General features: G+C 45.4%; 1 protein-coding gene across 2 annotated transcripts in view; it reads right to left on the bottom strand.

Annotated features, from left to right (window-relative positions):
• Positions 1-13,567, bottom strand: part of abat (4-aminobutyrate aminotransferase) — a 183,531-nt gene that overhangs the window by 24,562 nt on the left and 145,402 nt on the right. For both annotated transcript variants that reach the window (XM_063059014.1, XM_063059013.1), the window contains exons 7-8: positions 3,193-3,273; positions 2,529-2,621 (exon numbers count right to left, since the gene is read on the bottom strand). In XM_063059014.1, coding sequence (XP_062915084.1) covers positions 2,529-2,621; positions 3,193-3,273 — 174 coding nt within the window. The remainder of the gene's footprint in view (positions 1-2,528; positions 2,622-3,192; positions 3,274-13,567) is intronic.

The raw sequence follows: 13,567 nt of genomic DNA, 5'->3' as shown, positions 1-13,567 counted from the left end.
TCCCTAATGCTTCTGCCTCTACCAGCACCTCTGGCAACGTGTTCCACGCACCCACCACTCTCTATACAAAAATAAAAAAACAATTCTGACATCCCCAATACTTTCCCCTCTGCACTTTAAAGTTGTAAAAGGCAGCGGCTAGCCATTCAATCTACGGCTCTGATGATCTTCTACATCTCTGTAAAGTCTCCTCTCATCCTTCTTTCCAAAGGGAAAAACCCTAGCTCACTCAACCTATCCTCACAAAACATGCTCTCCAATCCAGGCTGTGTCTGGGTAAATCTTCTCCGCACTCTCTCTGAAGCTTCCTCATCCTTCCTAGAATGATGCAACCAGAAATGAATACAATAGCCTGAGTGTGGTTTAACCAGAGTTTTATAGAGCTGCAACATTGCGTCTCGGCTCTTGAACTCAGTACCCTTGACTAATGAAGGCCATCACACCATTAACCTTCTTAATCACCTGGTCAACTTGCATTGCAACTTCGAGGGATCTATGGATATAAACCCCAAGATTGATCTGCTTTGCACACTGTTAAGAATTCTGCCATTAAGCCTGCATTCTACCTTCAAGTTCGACATTCCAAAGTGAGTCATTTCACTTTTCTGCATTAAGCTCCAGCTGCCATTTCTCAGCCCGTCTCTGCATCCTCGCAATGCCGCATTATAACCTACGACAACCATCAACACTATCCACAACACCACTGACTTTTGTATCACCTGCAAACTTTCTAACCCTCCCTTCCACTTCCTTATCCGAGTCATTTATAAGAATCACATAGAGAAGGGGTCCCAGATCAGATCCCTGCAGAATACCTCTAGTCACCGACCTCCAGGCAGAATACACATTTACTACCACCCTCTGCCTTCTGTGGGCAAGCCAACTTTGAATCCATGCAGCTAAGTTTCCCCAGATCCGATGCCTCCTGACTTTCTAAATGAGCCTACCGTGAGGAACCTTGTCAAATGCCTCACTAAAATCCATATACACCACCTACACTGCTCTGTCTTCATTGATATGTTTGTCACTTCTGCAAAGAATTCAGTCAGGCTCACGAGGTACGATCTTCCCCTCACAAAGCCATGTTGACTATCTCCAGTCAGACTATGCTTTTCCTACAGTGTTTCCTACAATCCTCTCCAACAGTTTACCCACCAATGACGTAAGACCCACTGCTCTATATTTCCTCAGGATTATATCGATTACCTTTATTGAACAAAAGAATAATATTTGCCACCCTCCAATCCTCAGGCATCACTCCTATGGCCAGTAAGGACACAAAAATCATCACCAAAAGTGCAGCAACCTCTTCCCTCACTTCCCTTAGTAACCTGGGGTATAACTCACCCAGCCCCAGGGACTTACCCAGCCCCAGGGACTTACCTTCCCTAATTCTGGTCACCTACCTACAGGAAAATTATCATTCTTCCTGAAAGAGTGGAGAGAAAATTTACAAGGATATTGTTGGAACTTGAGAAGCTGAGTTATAGCAAAAGGTTGAATAGGTTAGTTTTTTTTATTCCCTGCAGCATAGGAGAATGAAGGGAAATTTGAATAGAAGTGTACAAAATCATGAGAGGCATGGGTAGGGTGAATGCAAGCAGGCTTGTTTCACTGAGGTTGATTGAGACTACAACTTAGAAGTCATGAGTTAAAGGTGAAAGTTGAAATGTTTAGGGAACTTCTTCACCTAGAGGGTGGGACAGTGTGGAACGAGCTGCCAGCAGAAGTGGTAGATGTGGGTTCGAGTACATCATTGGATAAGTATATGGCTGGAGGGTGTGTGGAAGGCTATGCAGGTCAATGGGTTGGTGGAATAATAGTTTAGCATGGACTAGATGGGCCAAAGGGCCTGTTTCTGCTTGTAGTGTTCTACAAACCTTAACACATTAATATGTTTCCAGCCTTGAGGGTGCTGGGAAGTCTGGCTTTGCCTACTTCAAAGGTTTCCTCAGTAGTATATGGACAGGGCATATATGACCAATAGATTTCCAATCTCTGCACGTAAAGCCTAGGCTTGTGCAGGAGCCGCGTCATTCAGGTTCGGGATACCCTCAGTAGGGGACCTTTGGCTTTACTGACATACAGTATGTGACAGACAGCCATCATTCAACAAATTCCTGTCCTTAGCTCTCAGATTTGGTGTAAAGGTTCCTTCTAATTTCACTGTATTGCCCAAACAGTAATGCATTTACAAAGTGTACTTAGATAGAACGCTTCCCATCGTGGAGGAGTTCCCACAACCTATGGACTCACTTTCAGGGACTCTTGATCTCATGATCTCAATATTTATTGCTTATTTATTTCTATCTTTTTATATTTTGTTTGTTGTCTTTTGCACACTTGATGAATGGCCAAAATAGAGTGGTCTTTCATTGATTCTTACAGTTATTATTCTAATATGGATCTGTTGAGTATGCCTGCAAGAAAATGAATCCCAGTGTTGTACATGGTGCCATATAAGTAATTTGATAAAAAAAATTACTTTGAAGTTTGAAGTTGAAAGATAGTGGGAATTTTTCACTTACCCTGTACCAGATGCAAGCTGCTTTGAAGGCATTCTCATTGGAACAGGAGCCACACGACATAGTTTGCACTTGCTTCAAGCCTTTTGGGGCTACCTATAAGGAAGAAAGTCCAGATCGTAATGATGCTGATATCATCATAGAATCTACTGATAATTATAGTAGTCTTTATCTGGACGCACTTCAAGATAAGAGCCTTATTCAAGGATTCCCGTTGTGTCACACTGACCTCCGAGAGCTTTGCTTGAGTTTGTCAGATATTTGTGTCTTTCCATTCATTAAAGTTGGCATGTGAATTTTAAAAACGACACATCTCTAGCCTAAGTATCCTGCAAGAGGACCACGACCTTGCTGCAGTTGGAGGCTCGCATGCCTTAATGACCTGGAGTGCTAAGCTGGCTGGAGTCAGGGCTTTATGGACTGAATGGTCCCCTCTGTGTTGTTATGACTACATGGCATGACTGTATCAATAGCATTCCAAGATCCTGAACAAGAACTAACGAACTATAGGTATGTTTTGCCCTTTCTAACTATGACTATGCATTTACAAAGGGATATTGAACAGAAGCTCTAAGCCATAAAATGTTCTCGGATCCCCTGAAATGCCGTGTGCCCCTGCAACCACCAGTCCCAGCCTTCAGACCCGATACTGCACAGTTGTACTCACTGAAAGCAGCGTCTCAGATAGCTTTTGGACGTAATTCTCAGGAGGCAAACAGCCCAAGGCAGGTCTGTTTATGAAGGTACTCTGTGAAAGAGAACAACATGAAGGAGTCACTATCTCCTTTCAGAAGCAACACGGTTTAAACAAATGTGCACATTGATAAAGGCATGGGTAATCTGTTGCAGAGGAGAAAATGTGGAAAACGAGTAAAAACTAAAGGACTAGCATTTATATAGCACCTTTACAGACTTAGGATACACCAAAATACAATCAATGAATTACTTGTGCAATCGCTGTTTTAGTCTAGGAAATGCAATGGTCAATTGGCATACAAGAAGCTCCCACAAGAGCAATGCAATCATCACTAGTCAATCAGCTTATGTGACTGTGATAGAGCAATAAAAATTGGTCAGGGTACCCATGATAACTCCACGTACTCTTCTTCACAATGCTGCAGTGAAAACTTTTGCATCTGCCTCAGAGGAACGGTGAGGTCTGATGTCTCACCCAAAAGGCATCATCTGTAAAACTGTACTATTTCTTCAGTTCAGCCTAGATTTATGTAATAGACAGTATATTTTTAAAAGAGGTCAGGGAAGAGGTGGGTGGGTGGGTATAATAGGGTCACATGTATAAATCTTTATAGTTGGCAAGATGTTGATGAAGCTGTTAAAAAACACACAGAAACACTGTGTGGAAATTACACTGAACGCTTATACCTCACTGATCAAGCCTCAATGGAATAATGTCTCCAATTCTGTACTTAGGAAGGATATCAAATTCTTAAGAGCAGGTACAGTTGATATTTATGAGAACGCTACCAGGCATTGGTTATCTGGAGACCTGAGAACTTGGGAATTTTCGCCCTGAAGTAAAAACTCCAGAGAACCGATAGATATGTCTAAAATTACAATAAGTTTTGAAGAGCAACCAGGGCCTGTTTCCACTTGAGCCTTTTAAGAGTGAATGTGAGTTTCCCCTGGGTGCTCCATTTTCCTCCCACATTCCAAAGACATACGGGTTAGTAGGTTAATTTGTCACATGGTGTAATTGGGCAGCGAGGGCTCGTTGGGCCAGAAGGGGATTGGGCTATGTATCAGAATACTATTCAGGGCAAAAGGGATTATAAATCGGGGCTGTCAGTATGGAGGAGTTGTTGATCAGGGACAAAGTGAGTTGCAGTTCTGAATGGTTGGGAGATTGGTGGCAGCATGTTGCTAAGGTTGTTATGAAATATTAAACCATAATAAAGAGGACCCACTTTAGACAGGATCCAAACACTGGTCAGGCTATTAGTCTGAGGTAGTAGCACTACTAATATCTGGATTCGTTGAGAATGCCCAGGAACAGAAGCTCTCAAAACCACTTGAATTAATTTTGCCAGACTACACAGGAAGTGGCATCACAGACAAGAGAGAATCTGCAGAGGCTGGAAATCTGAGCAACACACACAAAATGCTGGAGAAACTCAGCAGGCCAGGTAACATCTATGGAAAAGAGTACAGTCGACATTTTAGCTGGGACCCTTCGGCTGAGTTCCTCCAGCATTTTGTGTGTGTTGCCAGGAAGCGACATCACTTGCTACACATTAGACATGAAAAACGAATCACTGATGCAAGTGCAACTTGACAGTGGAAGTGCCCAGTCGAATTTCTGCAATGGCCACATTTAACTTATTCATTATTTCAAGATCAGAGTCTTTCTGTCGAGACCAGCATTTATTGTCCACCTCTAATCATAATGAAGAAACAGTAATATATTTCCAAGTTAGGATGGTCTGCAACTTGGAGGGGAATCTGCTCCTAATGGCCTGGAGCCCTTCTTGGTAGTAGATGTTGTGGGTTTGGGAGATGCTACTGTGATCGGAGAGTGACCACAGTGCAGTTAGTAGATGGCAGATGCAGTGTACTTGTGAGGGAGTGTGGGTGGGAGTATTTGCTCACAGGGTGCGTGTGAAGCGTCTAGTGCAGTAGTGTAGTAGTGCTTGTAGTTAGTGCATGCTGCATGCTGTATGCGGCACGGTGCTCTCTGCTTGCTACTCTCTGCTTACAGTTATTGCCGCTAGCCTTCTTAATAGAGGATGAAAAGAGGAGCTCAGTGTGTAAGCCTCCTCCTGCCAGTACAGAGCCTCTCCACAACCAAGACCCCTGCAGTACCTCCTCGGGGCCACACACGGAAACTGGGTATCTTACGGTCACAGGCTAAACTACAGGGGATCTCGGAGCAGCAGTGGGCCGCAAGGACGTGGCATGCAGCCCACCACTGTGTGCCCGACAGCCACTGTCCCAGGTATGGGCAAATAGCCCCACTGCCTTGTTGGTAAGTCTGTTGAGACAAGGCTAAGGGAGCACACCCTGACAGAAAATCAATGCGCTGGTGGCGCGCAATAGGCGGGTCTTAACAGACCAAGGACTTGGCAGCCTCCTGCAACCAAGATGTGGGACCGGTTGTCCTCGGATCACCCTTGCCACTGGGATTTACCTCATCATGGTGAAGATAACGCTACTGGGGATGGCGCACCCCCTGTGGCACTTTAAAATCTTCCTTGCACAGGTCTCCACCTCTGACCACGGTGAACACCGCCAGGACCTTACATATGGTTGAAGTCTGACGGTGATGGGGCATCTGGCAACAGGAGCAGGTACGAATGGACTGGGAGCTCCTAGTCAGAACCCTGCATAGCAGCGGCACAGGGTATTTGGTCGCTGGCAGCTGGGACTGAGTGGCAGCTGTTTTCGGTAGACCCCTGTGCGACTGAGCAGGCCTACTTAGGGACCACACTGCTCATCCCAATTGGAGAAGGGTCTAGAAAAGGTGGCCTAAAAATTGCCCATTCAATCACTCACCTGGATAGGTTACCGCGCCTATCGGGTTATTGAACTACTGCGGTCCAAATAAGAAACAATACAACCTAAAACTGGCAACATGGAATGTAAGGACTCTCCTGGACATATAGCATCTCTGACAGACCTTGCTGGAAAACAGTCTTGATCGCGTCTGAGCTGAGGTGCTACAACATCGACAATGCTGCCCTGAGTGAGACCAGGCTCCTGGATGAAGGCTCTTTAACAGAGGAAGAGATGGGGTACACCTTCTTCTGGAAAGATTTCCCCCCAGGTGGACAACATCTCCATGGAGTAGGCTTGGCCATCAAGAACACCTTTCTACCAAGTCTCACAGAAACACCTGTTGGCATTAGTGAAAGACTAATGACCCTCTGTATCCCCCGGCAAAGAAACGTTATGCCACGCTTCTCAGTGCCTCACTTTGTCATCTGAGAATGAGGCCAAGGAATGCTTTTATCAGCCATTGGATGAAGTTCTTTGCCGGATCACTAAGAATGACAAAATCCTTTTGCTTGGGGACTTCAGTGCTAGGGTGGGACAGAACAACAGGATAAGGAGTGGAGTGCTAGGTAGGCGTGGTATTGGCAAGGTGAATGCAAATGGCATGAGGCTACTTACTCTTTGCTGTGAGCATAACCTTACCATAACCAACACCATCTTCCAGTAGAAGGCAAAATATAAGACCTCATGGATGCACCTTCGCTCTAAACATTGGCACATGATCGACTTCATCATTGTGAGACGTAGTGACATCAACCATGTTCTCATTACCTGTGCCATGAGAGGTGCAGAGTGCTGGACTGACCACCGTTTGATTGTGGCCAAGCTCCATATGAAAGCGTGCCCCCCCTTGCGACTACAAAAATCCAATAAAAAGCGGCTAAATTGCAACTGCCTGAGAAATACAGAAGCAAGAAGTGAGTTTTGACGCATCCTAGCTGAGAAACTAAGGGAGCTGGAACCTTGTCTGAGCTCAGAAAATACCATGGAACAACAGTGGACCTAGATCGCCTCTGCGTTCTATGAGGCAGCAGCCGAATCCATCGGCCATAAGAGCAGGAGCCACCAAGACTGGTTTGACGATAACTCAGACACCATCCACAACTTGCCTAAGGACATGCACAAAGCACACCGGGCAACTTTAGACAACCCCGTCAACCACCAGCCTCAGGCAGCTCAGAGGAAAGTGCAAAAGGCAATAGGGGCCATACAAAATGAGTGGTGGACTGAAAAGGCAATGAAATCCAGTCCTTTGCCGATAATAATGACATGCGTAATTTTTACAATGCTGTCAAAACCATCTACGGCCCAATAAATTGATGCGTTCCTCCCCTGAAAACAGCAGATGGTCTAACACTTCTGAAGAATCAGAATACCATTCTGCTGAGGTGGGCTGAGCATTTTAACACCCTGCTTAGTCAGGACTCTGATGCAGACCCCACCATCCTGGATTAACTGCCTGAACTTCCTCCTATCCACGACCTCAGTCTATCACTAACCTTCCAGGAGGTTCTATCAGCTGTCCATTCCCTTAAGAACAACAAGTCCCCTGGCATTGACAATATCCCTGTTGAGTTACTGAAGAACGGAGGGTACATGTGTATGCGCACCCTCTACCAGTATATCACCAAGGCCTGGACTGATGAGAACATCCCACTGCAAAGGAGAAATGGAAACATCATTGTCATTTTTAAGAACAAGGGTGACGAGGCCATCTGCGGCAATATTAGGGGCATATCACTCCTTTCTGTTGCTGGAAAGGTCCTGGCTAAGGTGATGCTTCAGAGACTCATCGGCAACATCACCGAGTCAATGCTGCCTGAACCGCAGTGTGGATTTAGGAAGAACAGGAGCACGATCGACATGATCTTTACAGCCCGGCAGCTTCAGGAAAAGTGCCGGGAGCAACATCAGGACCTGTTTATGGCCTTTGTCGACCTCTCCAAGGCATTCGACACTGTGCAAAGAGAGCTCTTATGGGATGTCCTCCTTAGGTTTGGCTGTCCCAATAAATTTGTTAACATCCTCCGCCAGTTCCACGATGCTCGGGTGACCATAGGAAGACAAGAGTCCGAGCCCTTCCTTGTACGCACAGGGGTGAGGCAGGGGTGTGTGCTAGTGCCGGTGCTCTTTAACATCTTCCTCTTGTGTGTTACCAAGCTTCTCCACAACGAGATTGAAGACAGCAGCGGTGTGGCAGTGAATGTCAGATTAGATGGCAACCTCTTTGACATTAGGGGGCTCCACGCAACCACCAAACTCTGTACAGAGCGGGTCCTGGAGCTGCAGTATGCAGACGACTGTGCTCTTGTGGCCCACACTCCGGAGGATCTTCAGACTGTCCTTGCTGTGACGGTGAGAGCGTACAGCAGGATGGGGCTGACTGTCAATACCACCAAGATAGAAGTGGTTTGCCAATGGAGTACCAGTGTCCCACCCACTCTACCTGCCTTCACTGCTGGTGATGAAAAGCTGTCAGTAGTGCTACCTTTATACTTTATACTTCATACTTTGTTATCGCCAAACAATTGATAGTAGAGCATACAATCATCACAGTGATATTTGATTCTGCTCTTCGTGCTCCCTAGAGTACAAATCAATAGTAAATATTAAAAATTTAAATTACAAATCATAAATAGAAAATAGAAAAGGGAAATACATCTTTCAAATATCTGGGGAGCATTCTCTCTGAGGATAGCGGCATTGACAACGACATCCAGAGCCACATTAAACAGGCATCAGCTGCCTTTGGGAGGCTTTGGTGTAGAGTCTTTCAGAACAGGAGCCTTCGTCCCTCTACAAAGGTCGTCGTATACCAAGCGGTCTGTGTCACCACCCTCCTTTATAGCTGTGAGGTTTGGGTAACCTACAGCCGTCACATCAAGTCCTTGGGGTGCTTCCACATAAGCTGCCTCCAGCGCATCCTGGGAATTACCTGGCGTGAGCGGGTGCCTCACACTGAAATACTTGTAAAGACCAACTGCAGAAGTATTGAGGCCATGATCACCCAGCGTCAGCTGCAGTGGCTGGGGCACGTGATAAGGATGCCCCCATGTCGGCTACCTCGCAGAGTGTTATACGGCCAGCTACATCATGGTCGACGCTCAGCTGGAGGGCTGAAGAAGCGCTATAAGGATCAGATGAAGAATGCTTTAAGGAAGTACAAGATCAGACCCGAGGACCTGGAGGAGGTTGCTGCTGACCGTACCACTTGGCGACAGCTGTGTAGGGACGGGGTTCGTATTCTGGAGATGGAAAGAAGAACCAGAAGACAGCAGAAGAGAGCCAGGAGAAATGCAGCCATGGTTGCCACCACTACCACATATACATGTCCCACCTGCAATAGAGCTTGTGGGTCCACGATAGGATTCACTGGAGCTTCTGCTGAGTGGTGATTCCTCGGCAGTTTATGGTTTGGGAACTGTGCTGTGGGAATACCAATGAATATTAGTCTGATACTGCCTGGTTGGAAATGGTGATTGTCTTGCTTGTCTGTGGCACCAGAGTTACCTGTCACCGATCAGCCAATGCTAAATGTTCTCCAGCTGTTGCTGCATACAGGTCTGGATTGCTTTATTGTTGAGGAATGGCAAATAGAACTGGGTATTGTGCAACTATCAGATCCTGTGATGAAATGGAGTTCACTGATAAAGAAGTTGAAGATAGAAAGGTCTAGGACATTACCCTGAGAGACTCCTGCTGTTGGTATGACTGAATGCCAATAACAGCAATGACCTCCCTTCTGAGACTCCAGTCACTGGAGTGTTTGTCTCTCTTGATGCACGTTGACCTGTTGTACAGGGGCATCTTGATACCATACTCAGTGAGATGTTGCCTTGATATCCAGGGCAGTTATCTGTCACCTCTCCACTTGAATTCTACTCTTGGTCCAAGTTTAAACCATTGAGGTGTGGAGCCAAGCTGTCCTGATGTAACCCAAACTGACCATCAGTAAGCAGATTATTGCTGGGACAGTGTTGCTTGATTGTACTTTTCTACACACTCAACTGCGGACTGGAAGTAGACACATTGGTTGGCAATTAACCAGATTAGATTGTCTCAATTTTAATGAACAGGATATAACTGGGCATTTTTCTACTTTCTCAGGTCGGATCCATCCTCAGACTCACCTATTTCTCATCCACATCATTTCCCTTGCAAATGCTATAACCAATAGGCCAATTTACTCCCAACTCAAGTTTCGTTTTCCCTTGCACTCAGAATGTTTGACTGGCATCCAGTCTAGAACTGACCAAAGTTCCTTTCAGCTAAAGAATGAGAAAATAGTGAATGGGGGGAGATCACCATTCATCGCCCTGACACATGCCCAGACTCCTTTTGTGAATTTTTCAGCAGAAAGATTGAGCATCAGCATTCTGACACTGTGTGGTACAAACAAGAAGGATCCAAAACATAAAAAACAATATTTAAAATATCTCCAATAGCATTTAAAATTTGAAGGAATTAAATTCTGTACTAAGTAAAATAAATTATCAATGCAATTGAGTTATTTGTACTAAGATAAATCATGGCATTAAAGTATGCAGTTACATTTAAACACACACATCCTGACCTTTCTGGTGTGCCTTGTTAACCTTTAATAGGTACCTGTATTTTTAAAATTTATTTTTGGGATGTCACATCACAGTTAAGGCTAATATTTATCCATTCTAATCATTGAGGCAATCAACCTTTTTGAATACCTGAAACACTGTTTTGAGGGAGTTCTATGTTTTTGTTCCAATGATAAAAAAGAACGGTGATTAATTCCCAAGTCAGAAAGGTCTCCAGCTGTTGAATACTCTTTACTGCTTAGCAGGAGAGTTTAGGAGGACCTTGGCAAGTTTCTGCAGTGCAGCTTGCACATAACACTTGTAGTATCCACTGTCCAATGGAAGTGGAAGGAACAAATACTTATAGTCTTCCACTTTCTTCTGGATAGTGCTGAATTTCTTGAGGATGCTGGAACTACACTCATCTAGACAAGTAGTGAGTATTACATCTATGTTCTGATGTGACTTATAGGTGGTTGAAGTCTCAGGAGACAAGTACTCACTCAAAAGTACCCACTGGTTTGATTGTGTTTTTGAACAATGATATGGATGGCGTGGGATCTGGTGACAGTAATACAGTCCAGCATCAATATGGGGTATAGTCCGCGAGCCAGGACCCCAAATTTGGGCCACCGGTACCATCTGGGAGGAATCATTCTTATAGTGATTTTTGGCAAGGTATACACCCCTAGTGCTAGAAAATATGTGATAGCATTGCAGTGGTGGTAGCTTTCTGTGATCCCATGGTGCTTTGCCTGTGATAAGATGAATTATGCCAGGTACCTGTCCCCTAACTTTGCTCAGATGATGAACCTCCCAGAGAAGAATCCTTCTGTGTGTGAGGCCTTCAAGACAGGCCAATTCTCAGTGCAGCTGTCAAGTAACAACCCCTTTGGGCAGATCCCTGTGGACCAGGCTATTGAAGCCACAGTGAACAAAGACACACAGAATCCTGGAGGCACATCACGGATCAGCCTGAATGCTGGAGCTATCAAGCGTTACTACATAACAGCTGAGCACCGCAGTGCATTCCTGGGACAGTTCAGGGAGATGGTGCAAGGCAACAAATCAGAGCTTTGTCATGCAGAGCTACAGCAGCCACGAATCCAGAAAGATGAGGAAGCAGTTTCAGCACTGGTTAGCCTCATACATGAATAGGTCAACCCATTTGCAGAAGAGCGAGACCTCATTAGCATCTCTACGGCAAAGGCAGCCCCCAAGGACATTGCCTCCGACCTGATGAAGGCAAATGAGATTGGTGAGCAATGCTATGCAACCTTCAAGGATGAGAGACTAGAGGAAGACCCACCAGCAAAGAAATTCCATGACCCAATGAAAACTAACAAGCTGAATACATTCAGTGATATGTGTAAGAACAGAGAAGTGAAATCATATGGGAGGGCGATCATCTTGAAAGCAGACAAGTCTTTGTTTGGGCGCATCATAGTGATGGCACAAGGGCGCAGTCTACGTATGGAGAATATCCTTTCTCATTCCCTTGGACCATTGCCCTGGCCCTGTCCACACCAGAAGGATTGCTGAGAAAGACAAATAAAGCTACTTTAGCCTCAACCTTGCAGAAAAATGTAGCAGTAGAAGAGCAACTCCCAGGAAACTCTGCTACAGTGGTTGATGGAATGAACTTGGTCCAAAGAGTGTAAGTTGATCAAGTTACTTTCAGAGATGTTGCCACAACAATTCTGGGTATGGCTCTGAGGGAAGGCAGTCAGAGTAGCAGAATAGATGTTGTGTTTGACACATACAAGGAGAACTCTATCAAGAATAGTGAAAGTTCTCTACGGGGTGAAGAGACTGATCATGAATTACAAGGTATCACAGGCACACAGATGGCGAGGCAGTGGAGGAGCTTCCTGGCCAAAGTCAGTGACAAAAATAGTCTCATTGGCTTCATAGCCCATGAATGGAGGAAGGCAAAGTACAGAGCAAAGCTACAGGAGAAGATTCTGTATGCAACTGTGAATGACAAATGTTACAGAATCACATCTCAAGACAGTGAGGTGTCAGCTCTTCAGTGTCAACAAGAAGAAGCAGATGGCCGCCTACTTCTCCATGCTGTCCATGCCACAAGAGAGGGATACCAATCTGTAGTGATCTGCTCAGAAGACACAGATGTCTTTATCATGTCTTTAGCATTTTGTGACAAGATTGAGGCCCCATTGTCCAGAGGTGTGGCACTAGAACCCGTACAAGGCTTGTAGACATCAGGAAGGTTGCTGCCACTGTTGGTATACAGGTTTGTAGGGCTCTCATTGGGTTGCACGCATATACAGGATGTGACGCTGTAAGTGCTTTTGCAAGCAAAGGGAAGACAAGTGCACTAAAACTACTGACCAGCAACAGGGAAACACAGGACATATTCTTAGAGTTGGATCAGGAATGGGACCTCTCCCCAGAACTGATGGACAAACTGGAGGCATTTACATGTCTCCTTTATGCCCCAAAAGCATCGACCACCAAGGTCAATGAGATCAGGTATCACCTTTTCTGTGCCAAAAAAGGTGAAATCGAAAGTCATCAACTCCCACCATGCAAGGACTGCTTAACAAAACACGCACAGCGAGCCAACTACCAGGATGGTATATGGAGAAGATGTTTGGAGAAGGACCCACAAGTGCCAAGCCTTGTTGGCAAAGGATGGAAGATGGAGAGAGAAGAGGAAGCTGAACAGTTGGTGGTGCACTGGATGGAAGGCCAGCCAGCACCCGATGCCGTCCTGCATCTACTGGCCTGTAACTGTCCAAAATAATGTTCACTCACAAGATGTATGTGTGTTGCAAATGGCATGTATAGACTGGCAGACACATAAAGCTACCACTGGTGCAATGCTATCACATATTTTCTAAGTCTAGAGATGTACACCTTGCCAAAAATCACTATGAGCATTATTCCCCTCAGATGGTACCGACCAACCCTACTGGCTCACAGACTAGTAGTTAGATTCTTACTTAGTGTAGGAGA

This window comes from Mobula hypostoma, chromosome 9, assembly GCF_963921235.1.
Source record: "Mobula hypostoma chromosome 9, sMobHyp1.1, whole genome shotgun sequence".
Classification (NCBI taxonomy): domain Eukaryota; kingdom Metazoa; phylum Chordata; class Chondrichthyes; order Myliobatiformes; family Myliobatidae; genus Mobula; species Mobula hypostoma.
Note: the sequence above shows the minus strand (reverse complement) of the source record. Positions and strands in the feature narration are given on the sequence as shown.